Raw genomic sequence first — 22,761 nt, 5'->3', positions numbered from 1 at the left:
AGAAAGAGAGAGAGAGGGAGAGAGAGAGTTGTGTATACCGATCGTTATAGGGGCCAAGCCAGAGAGTTGATTAGGGTCGAGAGAGAGAGAGAGAGAGAGAGAGAGAGGCGCTGCTGCGGCTTTCTTTGCGCTCAGACACACAGCATAAGTCCTTTATCATGGGTAGGCACCGGCGTGGCCCCGAGCTATTGCTGGCCTGGAGCAAAGTACCAGAGAGAAGGGGAACAAGAAAAAGAGAGGGAGAGAGAGACAGAAAGGAGGAGGGGGTTGGGGTCTATCATCAAACTTCATAATAACGCTTGGGGTTTGCCACAGCTGCGCAGTGACCCTTTTTATTTTGCTGTGATGGAACAGATAGCTCACTAGATGAAATACTGTGAAATTATCATGTCTATTAATTCAGTCAGACATCCACGGCTCTGCCCCCCCCCCCCCCCCCCCCCCCCCCCACACACACACACACACCACCACCACCAAGCTCTCCCGCTCTCTCTCCCCATCTCTCTCTCTTTCTCATTCTTTCCTCTTATCCGTGGAAATGTGCGATTTCCCAGCAAATGGTCCATTTTACTGAAGTGATTTTTCATCGTTGATTCACAGAAAATAAAGCAAAGGGATGGCGGGTTGTTAAAACACACGAGTGTGTCTGAGTACAGAGACACAACACTTTATATATTTGCAAATGTGTGAATTCAACTGCAACTAATTCATTATTATTACTATTATTATTATTATTATTATTATTATCATTTACCTCTACATTTGCCATTTTGCATCTCTATCTCAATATTCATCAACTTCTAAATGACGTCATAATGAAATATCTCTATATTGTTGTATGACTAAGATTTTTCCCTCTTGGTTGATTCCTGATTGGTGCTTTTAATGTCTGAGGAAAGTCACACAAAAGTCACTGTGAGTGGAAGTCACTGCTAACAAAAGATGACAGCAAGAAAAGAGGCAGCTCAGACAGTATAGTCCAGGAAATAAAATAAAAAGGGAAGGTTTGATAAAAAGAGAGAGGGAGAGAGAGAGAGATGATTGAAATGGCGTGTGCCTCGCTGACGGGAGCCAGTGAGGGACAAAGCCCCTGCGAAGCCACGGCCACTCGAGCAATTATTCCTCCACGCTGCATTTGGATTAGTGCAATGGAAAGAAGCATATGTTTGGCCCGGGGCGACACACACCCCCCCTGGCTGACTGCAGAGGATGCGGGGAGAGAGAGAGGGAGAGAGAGAAATAGAGAGAGAGAGAGAGAGAGAGAGAGAGAGAGAGAAAGAGAGAGAGAGGGACTAAAACTAGAATATAAAGTGTATTAACCGAGTGTAGATACATTAACACACATTTTTTAATCCACGTCTTTTTTTATATTTGAGGATATAAAAGCCCGTGAAATTGGCAGACATCAGAGTTCTGACGGTGACTGGATAACTCTATAAATATAAGAAAAGAAAAAAGAAATAAATATATCTACTGTATCTTCCTCTGAGGTGACGTCATATTTCTCGTGTATTTTCCATTTTTTTCCAACACGAATAGAATCGCACACGTCCAAGTCCAAATTAATCAAACGCCGCTGAGGTTTTGTGAATGAGCCACACTGTGGTCCAATAATCGAGCCTATCAGGAGTCCCTTTGTTTATTCAAAGTCACTTAATGTTTTCTAATCGATTACCTAATGTCCCGAGTAATCAAGGGCGATTTGGTGGAGTCGTTGACCTCTCTTGGCTTCTGAGCCCCTTGGATTGCAGAGTGGCCAAGGGGCCCACATAGGGAGGGGGTGGGGGGGTCAGAGCCAAAAGCCCCCAAATGACGGCTGATGTCAGAGTTGAGGACAATTAGCCATTTTGCGCTTCATTGGAAACTTTAAAGTCTCATAATTCGATCGCAATAACCGCATCAAATGTCATTTAGAGGAACCCTGTGACTTGCAAGCCACTTATTATTAAGCCCGCAGTTTGAGATCTGCTGTCAGGGGAGAGAGGGGGGGGAGAGAGAGAGGGGGGGGGGGGGAGGAGAATAGGCAACTCAATAGATAATATTAAAAACAACTAAATCAGCTTTCCATCATTCAAGCCATCAACGTCACCAGCCCACCAACTTTCCAATGACTGTGTGGAAAATAGTCCTTAATACTGTGTGTTCATTCATCTGTTTCCCTTTTAAACTCATCACACCAGCCTCAGATCCTCCACTCTAAAATGTCTAATCTCGAATCAAACCCGGATCACAGATCGATTCTAGCATTTCAGACATACCAAGCAAATCTGGGCCTCCCAGGCTTGATGGCCTACATGCAGGCAGCCAAAGCAGTCAGTCAGACAGTCAGGCAGGCAGGCATTCGGGCAGCTCTGAACTGTTGCCTGCGAGCCTTTTTCCCTTCCAGCAGACTGTTGTACAGCGATGGTGCTACAGGCTAATTAGGCCACGCAGACGTTCTTTGCTTTCACCAAGCAGGCAAATGATCTCGGCGTCATCACACACAAACACTCCCTGACCACAAACACGAAGTGCGAGGGGGACACACATGCGCAGCTGATGCGCAGCTGATGCGCAATCTGGAGAAGTTGTTACATGAACGCCAACATTTAGATCAATACATTGTTTACCCATGCAGTATATTATTTCTACTCTACATTTAGCTATTTGTTACTATTATTCATAAAGTGAGTAAACATTAGGAACAGTGACGTGACTTTTAGCCGCCCAAAAATATCCCTGAACACAAACCCCCCCTCCTGCCTGGACGCTTCAATCCGCACCAACACGTCGCTCCGAGCCGCTGGATCTATTTTTATTTCGCGTATTCTCCCCAATATTTGATAACAACATAGGGCTAACGCTTATTAATTACTATACGGAGAATCAGCTGTAATTGCTTTAGTGGAGACAAGCAGCAGTTATGGATTGAATTAACCAAAGTCAGCTGGGTATTGCTGACTCGCTCTTCACATTCCAGACTTCCTTGTTTTTAGCTGTGAGGTATATGAGAAAGCAGCTCTACCTGTTTAAAAAATCTAATTAGGCTAAAATTACAATTTGGTATTAAAAAGGTATGCAAATGACAGACTAATATCGGTGTAAACAAAACGACACGTAATGGGATTTGGAGTTTCTTTAGACACAATGAAAGGCCTTCATGCGCTCCTCTCTCACACCCTTAATGCGCACAAATATCCACTATTGTCACACATATCACTATTTCTAATGCTTTCGTCTCACACTAAAACAGCCCGATACATTTATTAAATAACATTAGCATTAATGACACACGCGAGGGGCTTCCTTTCCTTTCCCCCTTAATGCCAATGAATGCTGTTCTAATACGATTGTTTTCCCTTAAAGTGACTGTTTATGCTGCTCTCTCTCTCCCTCTCTCTCTCTCTCTCCCCCCACTTCCATCACATCCACCATGGCAGGAGCAGCCGGGTAGTCTCTCCCCTTTATGAGTGAGCTATTGTGCCTGAGGACAGGATCCCACACACACAATCTGAGGACTGAGCCAACAAAAACAGGGCCCTGACAGACAATGCCTCGCTTCACCTGCTCCGGCACTGTGCATCGCAATTATGCCAAGGACATGTACAGTTAGGCTTCATTCACCCTCTCGCAGAAACAACAACTGCCTCAGAATTTAAGCAGGGGGGGCCCAAGAAAATGATGCAGATAATAAATATGGCTGCTGAGGAGATTGGATTGGTGAGCGGAGGAGAGGAAGGAGAGGAAGGAGGCGAGGAGGGAAGGAGGTGTATCTGTCTATCTATGCAAGACACACACTCATTCATGCTCCACGCCAGATTGAGTTGGGAGCTACATAGATACCACGCCATCAATACACAATCAAACACCAAATCAAAATGTTATGCAACTGGATATGTTTGTGTGTGTGTGTGTGTGTGTGTGTGTGTGTGTGTGTGTGTGTGTGTGTGTGTGTGTGTGTGTGTGTGTGTGTGTGTATGTGTGGCTCTGCACGCAAAATAAAAAGGCCAGCAAGCAGTCAAGATTTGCTGCAACATGCAAAGGTGAAAGAAGTCACACACACACACACAGTGTCATCAACACATCAAGTATAGGAAGAAGTTAAATTTAAAAATGCAAAAATAAAAAAAATCCTTTTCTCCAGCATTTTTGTTTACTTTCGTTGACACATATAGCAAATATTTGATGCATGGCTTTGGATAAGGCAGAGCCTCTGCACACACACACACACACACACACACACACACACACACACACACACATGGCACACCAGGCTTATAGTCTAAATACATCTCACACGGTTTGTAGCTGGGGGGGGGGGGGGGGACTTCAAACGCACATACACACCCATTGTTGTCAGCCTCTTGGCCTGTATAAGATCCTGTGTTCTGAACTATATAAAGAGAGTTTAAAGTATGATTTTTCATATATTATTATTATTATTATTATTATACTTGAGGGGAAACAATGAGTTCAGCTGCTTATTGCAAAGGAGCAATCATCAGGGGAGACTTCAACTCAATTACTGTAGGGGGGAAACACTACCAAGAACCCCCCCAAAAATATTTAATAATTAAAAGATATGAATAAAAATCGACATGAAGCGTATCAAATATTTATTTTTTTCTGGGCAACAAAGGACTATAATACATTGACAGGCATGGGAACTATTGCCAGCACATGTCTATACAATACAGCTAAAACCGCCTCCAATTTTAGACATTATCGGACATAACAAGATATCAGGTGGTCCCAAAAAAAAATGTTTTTGAATGTCTTCGAACATTTAAAAAAAAAAAAAAGACAATATTCCATTTATTGCTTTTATGGTGCTTCAAGGAGAGAACGAGAGGTGATTCTGATTGGCACAACACATAAAAGCTTCTTTTTTTTATATAAAAACGAGAAAATAGAAACACAACGAAAAAAAAAACGAAACAGTTCTCAGGGTCTCACTTATGCTGTCTCAAATTTTTCAAAAGAAATCTGAATAAGGATGATATATATATAGAGAGAGAGAGAAATTGAAGTTTATTTCTATTCAATTTTGTTCACTTGCTTCAATGTCGCCTCAACATGCTACAAGAGGGCTGAATTGAAATATCCCAGAGAAAAAAAATTAAAAAAATACCCCAAACTTCTGTTTTTCTAAGAACCATAAAATCACATGAAGAAGAACTAACCGAATATTCAAACCCACTAAAACAGGAGGCACCAGATAAATAAAAAAAAGAAGTTTTCAACAGACGCACCATATTTACAATTCCCATTAAATTACACATAAATAAATATATACATACATGAACACTGATTCCCTTATATAACCGCGAATCGTGTTGAAATTCCAAAAAAAAAGGTTCAAGTTGGTCGTTTGGAGGAGGAAGAGGAGGAGGAGGAGGAAGAGGAGGAGGAGGAGAGTCTACAACTGAAGTCATGACGTGGATCTCACTGTGTGTGTATTGATGATGATTTTCTCTTTGTTTTTCAAGTTTATTATTCACAATACTGATAAGAATTCATCCCCTTTTAGCTTCTCGCGGGCGTGTGTGTATGTGTGTGTGTGTGTTTGTTTTCTTCCACCACACACACACCCTCCCCCTTACTCCCCCACACACACACCCCCGCCGTCACAATCGTAAAATTGAGAGATAGAAGGGTTCGCTGGGTTTCAGTCCGCCCGCTGCAGCTCATTAGAAATAAAGGGGTTAACGGGGGAGTGAGTACATCAAAAGTCCTCTGGCAGAGAAGAAGAAGAAGAAGAGACACCTTTCTTTCTTTCTTTCTTTCTTTCTTTCTTTCGTTCTTTCTTTCTTCCTTTTTCTTTTTTTTACCCCCTGGTTCATCTGCAGCTTCTTCTTCTTGTTTCCTTTCTCTCTTTTTTTTCATTTAAAACAACCCAAAAAAAGGGCAGAATTCTTGCGTCGTTTTTTTCCTCGTCAATCCAAAGTGGGACGGTGATGATGATGATGGCATTGATGAAGATGCAGTAAAAATAAAGACAATGTTCGTCTGTTTGTTTGTTGTTTTGAATTTTTTTTAAAAACAACCGCACAAGATCTGGGAGTGGCACGTTTAACTTTATCAATAGTATTTATAAGGTATTTATAATATTTATATTGGATGAGTTTTTTTGAAGGGGGGCGGGGCAAGGTGTGTGTTGGTTGGCTGGGGGCAGGAGGGGGGGGGGGGCTGTTGGCCTAGTCATGGGGCTCCAGGAGTTTTGGCCCGGTGTGGGGGTGAAGGTGGGATGGGGGCAGAAGAAGAAGAAGAACAAGAAGTAGAAGTAGAAGATGAAGGAAAAAAAATCACTTTCTGTGCTTCTCGTCTTTGTCTCCGCCTTTAGTGCCGTTATCTGAGTGACTGTTGGGGTTGTTGTTGAGGTACATTTTGTCCATGGCTTTGATCGCCTCGGTCAGATAGTTCTGCAGGGCCGTGATGGCCGCACACAGGGCCGGGGTCCCGAAGCCGTGCGAGATGAGGCTGAAGTGGGTCAAGCAGCTCTGGATTCCTGGTTCGAGGATGGGCTGCGGCCGCGAGTTCCCCAGCGGTGAGCGGTCCTGGGACAGCAGGTCTGTGAACTCTTTGCACACTTGCCTGGGAAATCAGAGGTAAAGGAGTTTTAATGAACGGTGTCCAGGTGGGGAAAGACACTGCAAAGGATGTCCACTTTAAAAATGTCCTGCAGAGGTGCGTGGAGTGAGTTCTAATTTGGGTTCAAACTCATCGAAAAAACCCTTAAATCCATTTAAAAATCGAAAAATTTCAGTTTCTGTTTTATCTGAATATACTTGCACCAACCCCAACATATATGAATAAAAAGCCCTGAAGCATAGTGGGAAAAATCTCGACCCCCCAGGCAGAATATTCCCTTTAGAAAATAATATGAAGTGAATAAGTGAGTGAACAAAAAAGGGCAATAAGGAACACAAATATTCAGAAATGTTCCAATCAATGCAAACAATTCTATAGAAATATAAATCAAATAGTGACATAAACTCTGCATAAACCGTAACCTGCTGTTAAAATGTATTATTTTAATACATTTGATTCCCTCTTATGATCGCATTCCAAATCATAAGCAGTCCCATCTGACAGCTGTTAGACTGCAGAGGCCATCAGCAATATGCAATATCAACATAGGCCTGCATCGGAATCCACGTTTGATTTAAAGCATAATAATAAAAAATAATCACAACCAACAGACAATGTGAGCACAATGCGTGTGTCATTGTGTGTTTGCGCGCGTGTGTGCGTGCGTGTGTGTAGGTGTTGTGCGCGTGCGTGAGGCAATAAAAGTCTCATCAACGTATATGAGCATATGTATCTATATGAGGCGACGCTGTATAAAATATGACATCGCTGCACGTAAAATTAGAAAAGAAATAAAGGGTCTGGAGAGCAGAGATGTCAAATAATATAACCATAAATTAATATTAAGATGAACGACTGCGTGTGTGTGTGTGCCTATATGTGTGCATGTGTGTGTGTGTGTTGTCAGCGCGCAAACTGTCACAATAAACACCCAACACTGGCACTGACAGGGAGGAATGTGATAACAACACTCACTTCGTGGCCAATAACATGTTTTTTCTTTGGACTTGTTCGTTTGGGTCGGAATGCTGACGGTTTACATATTCAGCTACTGCCTTGGCTGGGAACTCGGTCTCGCATACATAACCGAAGTCCCTGGCAAGATGCACCGCTTCGCCTGGGAAAGAGAGAGAGAAAGAGAAGAAGAAGAGGAAGAAGGGGGTGAGCGTGTTTGCGTGTTACGTACGGTCACATCAAAAATACACAGCAGTTTACAGCAACGAAACGATCAGGCACCTGCACGGCCTCCTATTAAAGCCCCATTCCCAATGATGACCGCGATCAGGGAAATAGGCGAGAACGATATTGAGAACAAATCGCGCCACACTCTGCACGGCAGCAGAGGGGTTAAACATGGAGGGGGGGACAATAAGTGGATATGAAATATAGACGGCGCGTCATGCTTAACACCACGTCATTGATTACCAATGCCTGCGCGTTATTGAAAGTCCAGCCGGATCACACAGGCATGGGGAGGCAATTTTAAAGGGCTATACCTCAAATCTCACCGCTCTGAGAATCACAGCTCCCATTCCATTCCGTCTATGATGCTTGAATTTGTCTTATTTTCTCTCCTTAAGTCTTTGGTTTTAATTTCCTGAACCAGTCGAGGCTTTACTGCGGGGGCTTCCTGCCCCATAAGCCCCCCTGCTCCGGAAGAACGCATGCGCCAATTAGCATCAAAGCTCAAGTCCAGTCAAGTCGTTTCCATAAAACGGAGCAGATCATAAACAATGAGAGCGCTTCAGTGTCCCTTCACTAAATAACACACACACTCACACACACACACCTCCTTGTGCCACCACGCAGCCTCTCATCGCCCACGACCCCACATTTCTCCAGGCTCATTACAATACAGCGCCAGAATTCACCAAGCAAAAGCGATGAATATTGCATCCGCTCCTTGTGTGCAATAATGATTAACAAGGACCAATGGACCATCGCGAGACTTTCACCTTTGGAAAAACCCGCAGCCCACCAAAAATACCACCGCACTGAATAATAAGCTTCAGCTCTGCAAAGCGAGGAGAAGGGAGTGTGTGCCCATCGCCTCCACGCACTATGATCGACTCATTTATTCTTTAATAGGCCCAAAACCTAAAGCTCCCCATAGGTCAGCAGCGCGACGCCATTTGCAAAAGCTTCCCCCTCCTGCCTGCATGGGAAGCTGTTAATGAAAGAGTGGAGTCGCCATCATAACGCCTGCTGCCATATTCAGGGTGTATTAATGTTTGAAACAATACGGGGTTAATAAATCAATCGACATCTCACCCACAAGGTGAAACAACTCAGCGGCGTCCAATAAACAAGCAGCACTCAATAATTAACTGGACTTCAACACAAATTCATCCAGTGGAGAAACTAGGACATCCGGGGACCTGCGAGTGCGCGAGATACAGTGAGAAAGCTCCAAAGCCACTGGAATTACAGGCGCCTCTCTATCTCTCTTTCTCTCTGTCACACACACACACGCTCACACACTCTCACACGCACATCCTTCATGCTTTATTACTTGCGAGGCAAAGTCGGTCCACATTACACGGATGAGCGCATATGCTGATTTCCAACACACACAGAGCGAGAGAGAGAGAGAGAGAGAGAGAGAGAGAGAAGCCCCGTTTTGTGTTGCACCTAATATCGCGGGAGGGAGGGAGGTAGATAGGAGGCAGGCAGGTACGAGAACGAGATTTTGTCTCTTGTCTTGACTTACCTTCGACTAGTGACGTCAGCAGAGTGACGTTGGCCGCCTTGCGTCTCCCCGCAGGTAGATTCAAGCCGATTTTATCCAGTTTCTCCCGTAAGGATCTGCCTCCATTCTTAGACTTGGCCCTGAGACAACAACAATGGAGGAGCATCACAGTTAGAGGACTGCTTCACAATTATGCTCATAGGACAAACTCTGATTCATAATAATAATAATAATAATAATAATAGAATAAAATAATGCATATAGCAGTAATGAAGGTAAATCGTATTGTTTTTGTTTCGTTTTTCAGGCAAATCATTACCATAAAAATAGTATTCTACATTCCCCTCCATTCAAAGTGGCCCCACATCCATTCCACTAATTAAAACGTTCTCGCCCCCACTGCAGCCCTCTGGTGCAAAGTATTATAAATAATGCTAAATAATAGAGAAAAAAAGGAGCGCCAATGCAGACCTGCTTTACCAGCAGACAAATACTGTACCGAATGAATAAATAAAGCGCTACTTAATAGGCAACGCTATTACTGGCTGCGTGTCTGCAGCACTTCACTAGACAGTTCACTGGAGACCAATGTTTTCATGTGTAATGCCTTCACTGGGCCTATAGAGCTGCAGTTGAAACAGACTAGGCCCACATTAATTTGAGGGAGAGGGGGGGTGGAGAGAGAGAGAGAAAGAGAGAGAGAGAAATCCAGTATCTGGTGTTCTAGGGGAAGTTAATATGGAATTTAACAGACCCCTCCTGCTTTAAATGTAGGAGCTAGGTGTCATGGTTGGTCGATTTTAATTATTCTTGGTACAGAGCAGAGAGAGAGAGAGAATACACACATACACGCACACACACAGGTGTATATATAGAGATTTGTTCGTGCAGCACACACTCACCTCCTCAGCACCCCGCCCAGCAGTGAGGCGTTGAGGCACTCGGGCGGCGAGAGGCGTCTCTGCACCTCCGCCACCGTGACCTTGTACTTTGATGTGGAGCTGAGGAGGGACAGGCGACCCGGAACCGAGCAGAACACCTCGTTGGGGTTTACCACCCCGCCGAAAAGGCCGTCCTTATTTACGGGGATGGACGAGATGTTGTTGTTCTTGGATAAAGACACTGGACCTAGAAGAAAGAGACAGAGGAGGGGGAGGGGGGAGAGAGAGAGAGAGAGAGAGAGAGAGAGAGAGAGAGAGAGAGAGAGAGAGAGAGAGAGAGAGAGAGACAGAGAGAGACAGAGAGAGAGAGAGAGAGAGAGAGAGAGAGAGAGAGAGAGAGACAGACAGAGAGAGAGAGAGAGAGAGACAGAGAGAGAGAGAGAGAGAGAGAGAGAGAGAGAGGGATGGTGGGATGGAGGGAGGGAGAGAGAGAGAACTCAATGAATTTCATGCAATGCAGAGCCTTAACTAAACGAGAAGGGGGATTTAGGCCTCGGATTGAGAGTTTAGCACCATGATACACTTTATAAAACGACAGAGCATAATAATAATAATAATAATAATAATAATAATAATAATAATAATAATAATAATATGTGATGTTTGGTGTGTGAGGCCCAGCAGCAGGCATGTTAGGGGGAATCAGTGTGTGAGCGCCTCAGCCTGTCTCTCGCCATGGATCTACTGAGCACAAAGCCCCCACGCTAACACCAACACCGAGGGGGGACACGGTGGAGTCTCTACCTATTTTGACATGTCCACGGTATCCAGCAAACACACCGTCGGCCCCGTGTGTGATTTCACCTCGGGGGGGGGGGGCGTGGGGGGGGGGCGAGGGGGGGGGCTCGGCACTACTGGGCTTTTACGCCGTTTTGGTGCGCAGTAACCGGAGACAAAGGGAACTGTGCGCCTTTGGATAGATCACTTGTGACATTAATGGCTCAGGGGAGCCTAATAGAGACAATAGGAGTTAAACGAACTCTTGAGATTACTAATATAAGAAGCCAATTATCATGTGGAAAAGGGAGAAAGGAAGAAAGAAAGGAACGAAGGACGAAAGAAAGAGAGAGAGAGGGAGACAGACAGAGCTCCTCTTGTATGATAAACAAGACAAAACCCGCGTGGAGATATTTGACAGCCAATCTCAGAGATCCAGAAGCTACACAGCCATCTTAGCCCAAACACTCCTAAATATAAAATTCACCCTTTGACACATTTTCCACGCCGAGCTGTGATTCCTATAAATTGACACTCTTCACCCCGCACACAATGAACCCCGCGCTCCATCCGCGGCTACAACTTCCATTTTAGATTTAACCACGCAGCGTGATTGCAGCTATTTTGGGGCCTGAGTGTGTGTGCGTGTGTGTCTGTGACCATCAATACAAGGGGGCCCGGTTGAAGCCCACCGGCCCCACTCATCTCTACTCTGCCGTGAAACGCTGACAGTAAATTCCATCAGCGAGGAAGAAGAGGAGGGAGAAGAAGAAGAAGAGGGGGAAAAGGTGCAGCCAGTTTGATGCACTTGGAAACCATGTAATGAAAAATAGGCTACTGCGTATTAGGATCAGTCAGGCATTACGCACTGCATCGAGCTCTCTGGAGCAGAATGGTGTGAGTGTGTGTGAGTGAGTGAGGGTGTGTGTGTGAGTGTGTGTGTGTGTGTGAAACATGCATGATATCTCGAAGGAAATTGCTTACCTTTTTTAATTACAGTCTGGTCTGGGATGTGAATTCCTTGATCCTCAACAGACTACAACACAAATGCAAAAAAAAGAGACTTTAGTCCAAAAAAATGGGGATCAGATATTACCCATAGTCCTGTGCACGGATGGCTGATGTGCATGAACAAAGCCTGACACAATTAGCGGTCAAAGCCCTCCAACATGGAGGCTCCTCTGGGCCCATATACCTGTTATTATTGTCCATCAGTGTTTCCAGCGGCTCGCACTGATGGACGCCTCACACCATCAGCAGACTTAAATAACGAGTCTGTGTCGCCCCATAATCCTGACCTAATTTCGCCCTCAGATTGGCTCAGACTCGCAAGGAAACTTCTAATCTAGATTGGATAGTAATTACGGCAGTGCAGCCTATTAAAGGCCTATGAACTAATTAGAGGATTATTGGTGTTTGTTTCTGGTTAAAAAGATGGAAGAATCGTCGCGTTATGAACAATTTGTAATGTTCCTGTATCATGTTAGTCCACTGCTTTTGATTTAGTTATTATGATTTTTTATTGTTCACTAATAATGGCCTGCGTGATCCTTTCTGTCTGAATACAAAAATTTAATAAATTCAAAAGACATTTTTAAAAAGCTTGTAATTTTTTTTAAAGTATCTCAATTCATCTAGTTTATAATTTATCAACAAAAACATATTTACATTTACTGCTGCCAGTACGTTTAAAAAAAAATATAACACTATCTTTCCAGTGTATTAAATTACAATACTGAAAATAAAAACTCATAATTATGTTGCTTACTTCATCATAATACAGCCAACTGAAATAATCAAAACTTTAATATTTTAAACAGTCGTATTGGTGTATTAGGAGTTACAGTATCGGTGTATAATTTGCCTTAAGCGTGTCTACATTTTGACATTGAATAATGAGGCAATACTATTACTACCGATTATACTAACACACTATTATACTATTATAGACAGATATGAACCATTTAGTGTAGAAGGTATTTTGAGCACACAGCGCTTGTGTTGTTAAATACAAATTATTACTAATTAATAATTGTAATAAGAAAAAAAATAATAACGGGGCGCTAATTTGAATATTAATAATGATAACAGCATTACAGCATTATTACGTTTTTACGTTAGAAAACACAATCACACACACACGCGCTCACAAAGCACAGGAAACGCCTCGCGCTGCCTTACCTGGACGTCTTCTAAAGAGTGAGGTATTCCATGGATGGGGATAGAGTCCGACAGTCCCGTGTCGAGTCCGTGGCCGGACGGCAGGAGAACCTCCCGGCGGTAGTCCCGGCACAGCTGGTGGGGCAGGCTACGGTGCTGGTGCAGCAGGCCGCTGTCCTGACCCTGACGCTGGCCCGGCCAGCCCGGGTGCTGCGGCTGCGGCTGGGCGTGCAGGGAGTTGAGGGAGTACGGGTCGTTGACGTGCGAGTAAGGGTCCTGAGACTGCGGGTAGATGGGCTGGTAGGGCGGGGGGAAGTACGGGGGCTGGAAGTCCGAGTTCGGCGTGTGGGAGAGCGGCGGGGCGCTCGTGTAGGGACTCTGGCCCACGCCGCCCAGCTGAGGTAGCCTGGCTGTCCCATTGCTGGTGCCGTCGTGACGATCCTGGAGGTGGAGGGGGGACAGATAGAGAGAGCGTGTTCACCACTCAAATATGACTTTTAAAAAAAAATACATATAAAACAAAACAATTACACGATTTCCCTCTTTTTTCCCTTCAACTCTGAAATGATCCGCGGGGTTTTACACTGCAGGCGTCAGCTGCTTGGCCTGAGTGCCTGACAGGGAATTACATCAATTCTATGGATGGACTCCACATCCAATTGTAATAATTAGTTCTGAAATTAAATTTGAACAATAAAGACAGCGATGGCGTACATAGAGGAGTTTAAACTTCTGTGGAATAACAAAACCTGCACAATAAAATGCCCGAAAGTCAAGAATTAAAAACGACAACTCGACACATCTCAGAGGTGGAAATGCCCTGAAACAATCAACCGAGTCGTGCATTATTACACAATATCCCCGAGCGTGACAGGAAAATATTCAACCAAAACATTTCAGACGTTTTTTTAAACGAAACGAAGTGGACAACGTGAAGGCTCCAGCAACTTACCATCGCGGAAAAACTGTGCACTAACATCATCAAAGGTTTTTTTTGGTGCAACTCAAGAAAGAAATAATCAGTTCGAAAAGATTCTTTTTGGGGAGTAAGGGGGCCGAGCAAAGGTGGAATTTAACCTGCAAAACAAAAATGTGTAGCCCCCCGAAAAAGGACTCTTCTCTCCTGCAAGATCACCGATGGCCCCGACGATCAGATATGTGCCACAGCAGCAGGACGATAATCCATCAGAAACAAACGGTTAGATCCCCGCCGCCCTTCATCTGAGGCGAAAAAATGCGGATATTCGGTCTCGCCGGTGGATTTGCGTGGAAAAGTTTCTCTCGGTGAAAACCCCTCAGTTCCCCCTTCTGCTCTCCTGGCTTCTATCACAGTGCTGCCGTCCCCTGGCTCGAGCTCATATTAGTGAAATCGCCGCTTCTTCTTCTTCCTCTTCTTCTTCTTCTTCTTCCTCTCGGACTCCTAATAGAACGCGATCATGACTATTAATGTCACAGAAATACTTAATAGCGAGGAAAAAGGAAAAGGTCGGAAATCGGGCGTGAAGCTGGAAAGGACGCAACTCAGGGCAGGAGTCTGCGCTTAAATGACGTCCATTGAAAGGAGGAATCAGTATATCTAATCAGAGACGGAGGGAGGGAGGGAGGGAGAGAGAGAAAGAGGGAGTGGAGAGCGAGAGAGAGAGAGACAAAAAGAGGGACATTCACTCGAGTCTGGCGAATCAGAGAGAGAGGGGAGGGAGGGGAGGGGTATGGGTAAGAGGGGGGGGGCATTTTTAAAAAGGGGTCCCAGGGCCAAAGCGCAAAAAAAAAAAAGTGAAAGAAAAGACATAGGAATGGAGGGAGGTGTGTGTGTGTGTGTGGACCGCAGAGTGGAGAAGCAGAGAAGCCGGGGAGAGGGAACAATGTGCGCCCCTGCGTCTGAGCCTGAACCGGGGCCTCAAATCCAGCAGTGGACGGCCGTAAAAAAGGGCACCGCGACCGGCACGTTTCCACGCCGCGTCCCCCCTCCCATCTTCCCCCTTTTGTTTTTGCTATATACCTCAGACTCCGACGGCGAGCTCTCCTCCATTAGGGGGGCCGGGGCGGGGGGGCGGCGGCGGCCCGGCTCCGGTCTGCTCCCTCGTTCTCGATCAGAGTCCCGAATATTTTATTTCTGTTTTTTAAATCCACGGCTCCTTTTTTTCCCCCTTTCCGTCCACCCGGAGAGAAATAAAAGCAAAATCCCCAAACCAAAGTCTCTCTATGACGCAGGGCCGCGCGGATCCCGATGCTACCTGACAACTTTTACGCACGGTTTGAAAACCAAACCCTGCGTCATCTCCACGTCCCGTTCCCCCCTAAAACACGCTGCGCTCCGACTCGACCGTATAAAAATATGATTCTTTCTAGCAACAACAAGAAGGCTGTAGATTATAAAACAATCGACATGAAGGCGGAGGCGCAGCGTGTTGTGTTCCTGCTCCCGTAGCCGTGCCTGTCTCTCCAGACGCGGGTGAAAAAAACACGTTCGACTGGCTTCTCCACTCCGAAAACAAGTCCCTGACATTACTGCCAAACTTTGTCTATGCCCATAACAACAATCGCCCGGCGTATGCTCTCCACACGTACAATCACACAACACTGTACACACACACACACACGCAAAATCCAGCGGCTCAGATTGCAGACATATTAAATTAAAGGGTAAATGTCCGTTGCATTTTGCGCGCTGAATAAAGCAGGTATAGCGTTACAAACTGCCACGCAGCTAAATAAGTGAACGAGTGGGAAACAAAAGAAATTAAAAAATTGTTTCTGTAAAATAATATAAGCGTGTCATTTGTAATATAAGTTTGGAATTTTATAAAAAATAACAAATAAGACTGAAAAAATTTTATCCAGCATGTTTCAGATTTTATTCCTGCACGTATTACAGTTTTTAAAAGTGTTGTGCCTGCTATAATATCTAAAGCAAAAATAATAATACCTGCAATAATAACAATAATAGAGATAATAATTGCACGCAAATGCAGAAAAACAGCAACTTTCCCCAAATTCATCAAATAAATTCATCTTATTCCTCCTGTAGTCGAATTAAATATTTCCACTCTGAGCTGTCAAAACGAATGACACATCACGAGCCACGAAACAATACAACAAAATCACCTAAATATGCTTTATAAAATTTAATTTAGAGGAAGAAAAAAATTCAAAGAAGAAGCCCCTTACCTCGCATTCTTCATATTTAATATTATCAGTTAATTTCCAAAGCATTTTCATGGATTGTTGAGGTGGATATTGAGTACAGCTATCGCCTCTATAGTCTTGTTTTACTCAGTGAATTGTGCTCCCCCGCTCAGAAAAACTAGTTTTATTGAAGCTGTGGGCTGCTGTCTGTCTTGCGCTCTGAGGTCTCCCTCTAATGGTGGAAGTGAAGGGCTGGAGCTGCTCTGTAATAACACTGGCACAGGGCCTCATTAGCATATCAACAGCCGTTTTGATTCCCCCCCCCATCTGCTCGCACAACACCAATGGACGGCGCACAGGTAAAGACTATACAGCGTTCAGCAAGACGCTAAACATGCTTATTGTTGCTACTGTTCACTGAGGTGTGTGTGTCTCCCTGTGTGTGTGTTGAGGTGGGGTTATAGTGGTGCATGCATGGGGGTCCTGCAAGCAAGTGCATGCACCTGGGAGGGTTTGACCCCAGAGAGAGTTGGGATGAAGTTTGATTCGAAGGGAATTGATCCTAGAATTAGCTTTTTTTCGGACTACTGAGTTCTTATTGATTGATTGTATGGCTATGCAAATACTTTCACACACAGAGAGGGAGAGAGACACACACACTGATCTGTTTTTCTAATCCCATTGAGAGACCTTGAGAGCCCCCCCACCTTTAGTGTTATGTTAAAAAGGTGAGCTATTCCGAGCTGCCACGCGGGTCCAGTGGGTACCTGTAAGGGTGTGTGTGTGTATATATATGTGTGTGTGTTTGGGGAGGAGGGTGTAAGGGGGGAGTGTAAATAATTAACACAACAACATGGCCCTGTTTCATTTCAATGAGTGGCTGTAAAAGGGGGGCCGTGGCTCTGCCCCCGACGCCCGCCCGAGCCTCCACCTCAGCGGGGTCGTGGGTCAGCAGACAGGTCGCCGCGGCTCTTTCTAAAGGCGTTGGCCCTCTTCTCGTTTTGAAATCCCGCGTGGATTACCATTTTTGGTGGAGCCTCGGTTGTTATTAATGAGCCTGATGAAACTACAGGCTGGCAATGAATGACAGCTACGCCTCGGTCTCTTTACTTGGGGGGTGCAGGGTGTGTGTGTGTGTGTTGGGGGGGGGGGGGGGTATCTGATCTGGTCTGGGCTCCTCTGGTAAAACCCAAAAAGTCTTTTTGTTCCAGATCGTAATGGAACAAACCTCATCAAACAACAGCAGCATTGCAGCGAATCCCTGACAACATTAGAACAACAATGATGTCACTTTTATATGCATTTAAAGCTATAAGGCGAGTGTGAACCATGCTGAGAAGACAACGCGTAAATTGACGAGATTTGCGTTTTGCCCCAAACTTTTTTTTTTGCACGGCAGCGACATTTACGTCACTCATTTCTAAAAATCGTCTCACACCAGCTTGAACACCAACATGAGCCTACACAACAAACACACACACGATCTTCCCCTTTCACAGCAAAACAAGGAGATGAGCAATTTGACGTGAGGGATTCCCAGAATAAAACACCTCTACCATCTTTGTTTGATCCGATTCCCTGAAAGTATACACACACTCACAGGCTACACCTTTTTTTACACTCCCTATACACACTCCCATCCCACAAAGTCGACACTTTTGACAGTTTCCACGGCTTTTCCCCGCCGTCTCTTTGTCTTAAAGCACGCAGCACGTACCTGCCAGTCTCCCATTTTGCCCATAATTGACATTCTTTGTCTTCTTCTGCCTTTTTTCCGCCGCTTTGTTTTGCGCTCGATCCGCACGCTGCGTTATCTCATCCAGCCTTCGGTCCCACAGTCAATCTTTACTTTTTTTTTTTCTTCTTACCTGGACCGGATCGACTCACCTGGTCACAAAAAAAAGCGGTGCGGGGAGCCACCTGGCGACGCATGCGCACTGGGACGGGTGTGGACAAGAAGGGAGAAAGTGGCAAATGAGTGGAAAAGTGAAAATGTTAGGGATCATCAGTCAGAGTTTGATATTGTGTAGAGATTAATAAAAAAATTTAAAGTTTTTTATCGTAAAATACAAAATAATACAATTTAGAAATAATATTATGGGAATTGTTTAAGAGAATAAAACCTACAAACACTAGAATTAACATCTGGATTTGTTTCATTTTCATAAATATGTGTTTTCATATTTGAAGTACTTTATATACACTTATTGATCACTTGGACGTGTGTGTATTATGAATTAACGTTAAATATGAAGTTGTGGTTTAACAAACTGGTGAAGGTGTATTCCTCTTAATCCTCCATTTAATCCCTGTTAGAGTAATTAATAGACACACTCATATATAATAAAACAACCACACACACATGCAGGAGTGTGTGCAGCCTCTTAAGGTCGTAACGCCACATGACTTAGCTCCATATTAGCCCAATTAACCTGTGCATTGTTTTATCCCTCCGCTTTTATCTATATGGACCAAACATGAATTCTTACTGCAAAATGAAAGTGTGTCAAGTTAAAAAGCTGAAGGTTAACTGCCAACATCATTACTTTTACACCAAAAAAAGCCAACCACGCTATTGTGAGGGTCATTATTTATTTATCCACTGTTTATTTCTAATACATACTTATGTAGACCCCTCGGGCGAAGAGCGAATGAGCCCCCCCCAACCCCCCCGTCTCCCCCCACTCTCTCTTTGACACACACACACACACAAACACACACACGGAGTAGAGCAACACGTGCGCGCACAAAGGTGATAATAATGGTCACAGTTTTATCCCAAAACCTCCTTTTTTATCATTTAACTTTCTTCTTTTACATGAACCTCTGTGTATACATCAAATATTTGCATTAAACAGATTCGATGCACGTCAGAACGATACTGGATTTGAATTTTTTCCCCACTAAATTCCTCATTATTGTATTTGTAATTGCGTAATTCCACAAAGAATCTATAGATTTTTTTTTTTACTTTCAATAAAATATTTAAAACAAGCCTTCTTCTCGACTTCAAAAGGGAACATAAAGTCGATTTTTTTTTTAACTGCACACACACTACCTGCAGCTATGAAGACCTTAGCAGACCTGGACAGAACAGAGAGAGAGGGAAGAGGGGGATCAGAAAGATTGTTTGGGGGCACTGAAGGAGGAGAATAGGATTTTAAAGAAGAGTGTATGTATGTGTGTGTGTATATGTGTGTGTATGTATGTGTGTGTGTATGTGTGTGTGTGAGAGAATCGGTCCTGTTTAAATATGCAGCCTGTTTGTCTAAGGCTTGGTTTCAACCACTTCCACCACAGCACCGGGCCCCCGGCGTCATTTCAGCCCCGTAAAACTGCGTCCGCGCCGGCTGGAACAGGCGAGGCAGCAGCTGTACTTATGGCCCTTTTTATATGTACTATTAGTTAAAATATTAGAAACAACAGATCTTTATGATTGTTAGTATTGTTATTATTATTAATTTTAATTGTTATTTTAAATATATTATTGTGGTTATTATTAGGATTATTATTTTTATTGCTTTTCGTGGATTGGTGGTTGTGAGTGTGTGAGTGTGTGTGCTTACATTTTCAGAAAATACACACACAACACATCTTATTCTCACATCGTCCCAACATTCTAAGAGCTTTTCCCTTCACCTCTCTCCTCTCCTCATCCTGGTCTGACATATTGATCTGTGATGAGACTATTCCTCACTTTATTAAGGAGAAAATGGAAAATATGCTCATTTTTATATGGAATTATATTTGCCCACGTTCTAACTGTCATCGTCAAATGTATGACAGGTTCAATGCGCCTTTATTAAGTTCAAAAAAGAAATTGGTCATAAATTGGTGTCGGTGTTGGTGTTCATTATTACTGTATGAACGTTACAGCGGCCAATTGAGGATATATTGTGTTCTGGCGCCATCTTGCTGCAGGGTAAGGTAGTGGCATTGTTTCAGGTAATTGGAACCAAATGAGAATGTGCGCAGGGAGACGTTCATGTATAGGTGAAGGAATCTAATCGATGCCAGTCTGTCTGAAGTATAAAAACAGGTGTTTAGAAGCAACCTAAGACGTCTAGTTGAAATATAATTTGTAATCATGGGTTAAAGCCTCGCAAATGTCAATTTTTTACAAAACTAAAACTGGAAACGTTGGTGTTTGTACTCCAACATGAAAAGTTCATTCATAATTTCAAGTATAATCTTAACCTGCAGACACTACTTTTCTGATCGTAAAGCAACCCACACACAAAAGCAAAACCCTCAAACAATCCTTACTGTGATCCTGCAGTGCCATCTTGTGGTCGTAGAGAGTATAGCAGGTTCAAACACGTCATTGGTTCAGTTCGATATCAGAAATATCCTCATATGAAGCTGCATGTTATTGTCGTCCGGGCTCTAATTACACAACTATATATACAACACACAGATGGTATATGTGTACGTACATATACCCGTCTGGGTTCCCTCTGCAGCATGGCTCGTTGGTCTAGGGGTATGATTCTCGCTTTGGGTGCGAGAGGTCCCGGGTTCAAATCCCGGACGAGCCCTCCTTTTGATTTTGATTTCAAGGATAAAACAATAATATGTATTTGTTCATCTAAAACCCGTGGTTGTGTCATTTCCACGCTATATATATATAGTTATATATATATATACATATATATATAACTATATATATATACATATACATTATTCAGATTTTTACTTTCTTTTGATATCACGAGTTATCGTAACAATCCAGCCCGCAGAGGATTCACTTCATGCGCATATGGAGGAGAAAGCAAGAATACGATAAAGCTCAAGCTGTGGTGCAAAGCTCAGTTTGAAGAGCAATCAAAACGCAGCTGTTTCTTCGGATGTACTACCTTTCCCATCATGCACCTCACCGAATGCTGTGTGCAGCAGTAATAAGTGCCCGGCGAAGAACAGACAGAAGGGCAAAAGCGAAGCTGCAAGGTTGTACGAACGTTTTCGTTTCAATCTTAATTGTATTTACAGACAAGCCATTGGTGTAATGTTTGACGTTTTAGATAAACATAAAGCTACTAGTTGCAATACGTCAGTGAATTTTACGTTTGTGGAAGCATGTAAACGCACTGCTCAGCGCGTGGGTGTGTGTGTGCTGTAGTGATTGTTGTCAAACCCTTCTGCTGCTGTTATGGGGAGATGACAGAGCAGTTTGTGTTATCAGCACACACACAGCTACAACTATGTAACGACTTCTGACACACCAACACAGAAACGGTGGTATCGCGCCGATGTTTCAGTGTGTGTTGTTGTCTCAGTTGTTCTTCTGTAACACCTCAGTGTTTGCTAACTCAGATAGCCCATTTTGTTTAATCGCAGCTGTAAGTATTCATCAGATTTAATGCGCATCATAAACGAGGATTACTGCACAGTTAGTCTGATTTTGGCGTAGGTGTGTGCATCAGTGTGTTTGTTAGTAACGCTGCGGCCCTGACAGGTGAGCATCATGTCTGTCGATTGGCTGGGATACGGATATGCAGCGCTGGTCGCTTCCGGAGGAGTCATGGGTTATGTCAAAGCAGGTGTGTGTAGTGTTATGTGGTTTTAAAACGCTTTTAAAAATACAAAAATTGATCTATTTGCCCTTTATGATCGCTGCTTTACCCAATTCATATGAATGTGATGCCTGGTACTGAACCAAAATGTGTTGATTAATATTACATTATTGCCAAGCTGTTGCCAACTTGGCTTAATTATCATAATCAGTCAAACCTTCTGAAACTATAAGAAAGATGAAACCTTAACCTGCTAAAGATGTGAGTCTGAAGCAGAGATAATTGTGTATTCAATCACTCATTTGTGCCAGTTTCCACTATAATAAGTTGCTTTGAATCTAAGTCAGCTGAGTAAACACAGACTGTGCTCACCTGTGCTGTTGTCTCTCTCAGGCAGCGTTCCCTCTCTTGCTGCCGGGCTCATCTTTGGTGGCCTGGCTGGTGTGGGTGCCTACCAGATCTCCAATGACCCTCAAAATATCTGGGTGTCCTTAGGTTAGTGAGCTCATGTTGCGTGTGTTGTTTGTGTGTTAATAAGAGTAAAGAGTGTGTGATTTGAGAGCGTAGTGATCCCTAACATTTCCCTCCTCATGGCTTCCTGCAGTCACATCAGGAGCTCTGGCTGGCGTCATGGGAAAGAGGTTTTATGGATCCAGGAAGTTCATGCCAGCTGGCTTGATGGCAGGAGCGAGGTATCATCTGGCTGCATGTTTACTTTCTGTTGCAATCTGTTGTGAATGAAGGCTAAGTCTTCTCTGCTTGTTCTAGTCTTCTGATGATGGGGAAGCTCAGCCTGACGCTTCTCCAGAAACCTCAGGAGTCCTGATGAGGTTGAGATCCACAACTGAAAACAAATCAGCAGTGTCTACTCTTTCACTTGGATTCCATCTTCTGCTTCTGCTTCAGTCGCCATTTACTCATTTTGTAGAAAAGATGTAACTGAGAATACAATAAAGAACCTTGTTTATATAAAAGCAGTGATTGTCCTCTCCTTTCTGACTGATAGGTAACACTATAAACTTTATTTTTTTATAAAACATTTACA

The 22,761-nt window shown here is 43.8% G+C and overlaps 2 protein-coding genes and 1 non-coding gene across 5 annotated transcripts; 2 read left to right on the top strand and 1 right to left on the bottom strand.

The window, feature by feature from the left end:
• Positions 1–4,580: 4,580 nt before the first annotated feature.
• tfap2a (transcription factor AP-2 alpha) lies at positions 4,581–15,663 on the bottom strand. Of its 3 annotated transcripts, XM_076161153.1 has the most exons (8): positions 15,077–15,662; positions 14,030–14,497; positions 13,099–13,518; positions 11,902–11,953; positions 10,162–10,387; positions 9,281–9,399; positions 7,546–7,687; positions 4,581–6,573 (listed from the first exon to the last, which is right to left on the bottom strand). In XM_076161153.1, exons 2-8 carry the CDS (start codon positions 14,057–14,059, stop codon positions 6,285–6,287), a joined length of 1,278 nt encoding a protein of 425 aa, XP_076017268.1. In that variant the 5' UTR covers positions 14,060–14,497; positions 15,077–15,662; the 3' UTR covers positions 4,581–6,284. The 3 variants fall into 3 exon arrangements, with proteins under 3 accessions (XP_076017268.1, XP_076017269.1, XP_076017270.1); XM_076161154.1 differs by lacking the exon at positions 14,030–14,497 and having other exon boundaries at positions 15,077–15,663; XM_076161155.1 differs by lacking the exon at positions 15,077–15,662 and having other exon boundaries at positions 10,162–10,381; positions 14,030–14,681.
• Positions 15,664–20,669: 5,006 nt separating this feature from the next.
• Positions 20,670–20,741, top strand: trnap-ugg (transfer RNA proline (anticodon UGG)). Its single transcript has one exon. It is a non-coding gene; the product is annotated as a tRNA-Pro (tRNA).
• A 343-nt stretch (positions 20,742–21,084) lies between these two features.
• Positions 21,085–22,690, top strand: tmem14ca (transmembrane protein 14Ca). Its single transcript, XM_076161109.1, has 5 exons — positions 21,085–21,150; positions 21,659–21,743; positions 22,110–22,211; positions 22,321–22,408; positions 22,485–22,690. Exons 2-5 carry the CDS (start codon positions 21,668–21,670, stop codon positions 22,540–22,542), a joined length of 324 nt encoding a protein of 107 aa, XP_076017224.1. The 5' UTR covers positions 21,085–21,150; positions 21,659–21,667; the 3' UTR covers positions 22,543–22,690.
• Positions 22,691–22,761: the final 71 nt, after the last annotated feature.

Source organism: Genypterus blacodes, unplaced genomic scaffold, assembly GCF_046128005.1.
Source record: "Genypterus blacodes isolate CSIRO-AG114 ecotype Tasmania unplaced genomic scaffold, CSIRO-AGI_Gbla_v1 ptg000110l_1, whole genome shotgun sequence".
Classification (NCBI taxonomy): domain Eukaryota; kingdom Metazoa; phylum Chordata; class Actinopteri; order Ophidiiformes; family Ophidiidae; genus Genypterus; species Genypterus blacodes.
This window is presented reverse-complemented; position numbering and strand designations above follow the sequence as displayed.

Bases quoted from the DNA above. Each gene is read 5' to 3' on its own strand.
- tmem14ca (XM_076161109.1), top strand. From the start codon at position 21,668: ATGTCTGTCGATTGGCTGGGATACGGATATGCAGCGCTGGTCGCTTCC. The intron at 21,744-22,109 runs GTGTGTGTAGTG...TGTCTCTCTCAG, and splicing joins CATGGGTTATGTCAAAGCAG to GCAGCGTTCCCTCTCTTGCT. The intron at 22,409-22,484 runs GTATCATCTGGC...TGCTTGTTCTAG, and splicing joins GGCTTGATGGCAGGAGCGAG to TCTTCTGATGATGGGGAAGC.
- tfap2a (XM_076161154.1), bottom strand. From the start codon at position 15,106: ATGGAGGAGAGCTCGCCGTCGGAGTCTGAG. The intron at 10,388-11,901 runs GTAAGCAATTTC...TCTTTCTTCTAG, and splicing joins CCAGACTGTAATTAAAAAAG to GTCCAGTGTCTTTATCCAAG. The intron at 6,574-7,545 runs GTGAGTGTTGTT...CTGATTTCCCAG, and splicing joins AACATGTTATTGGCCACGAA to GCAAGTGTGCAAAGAGTTCA.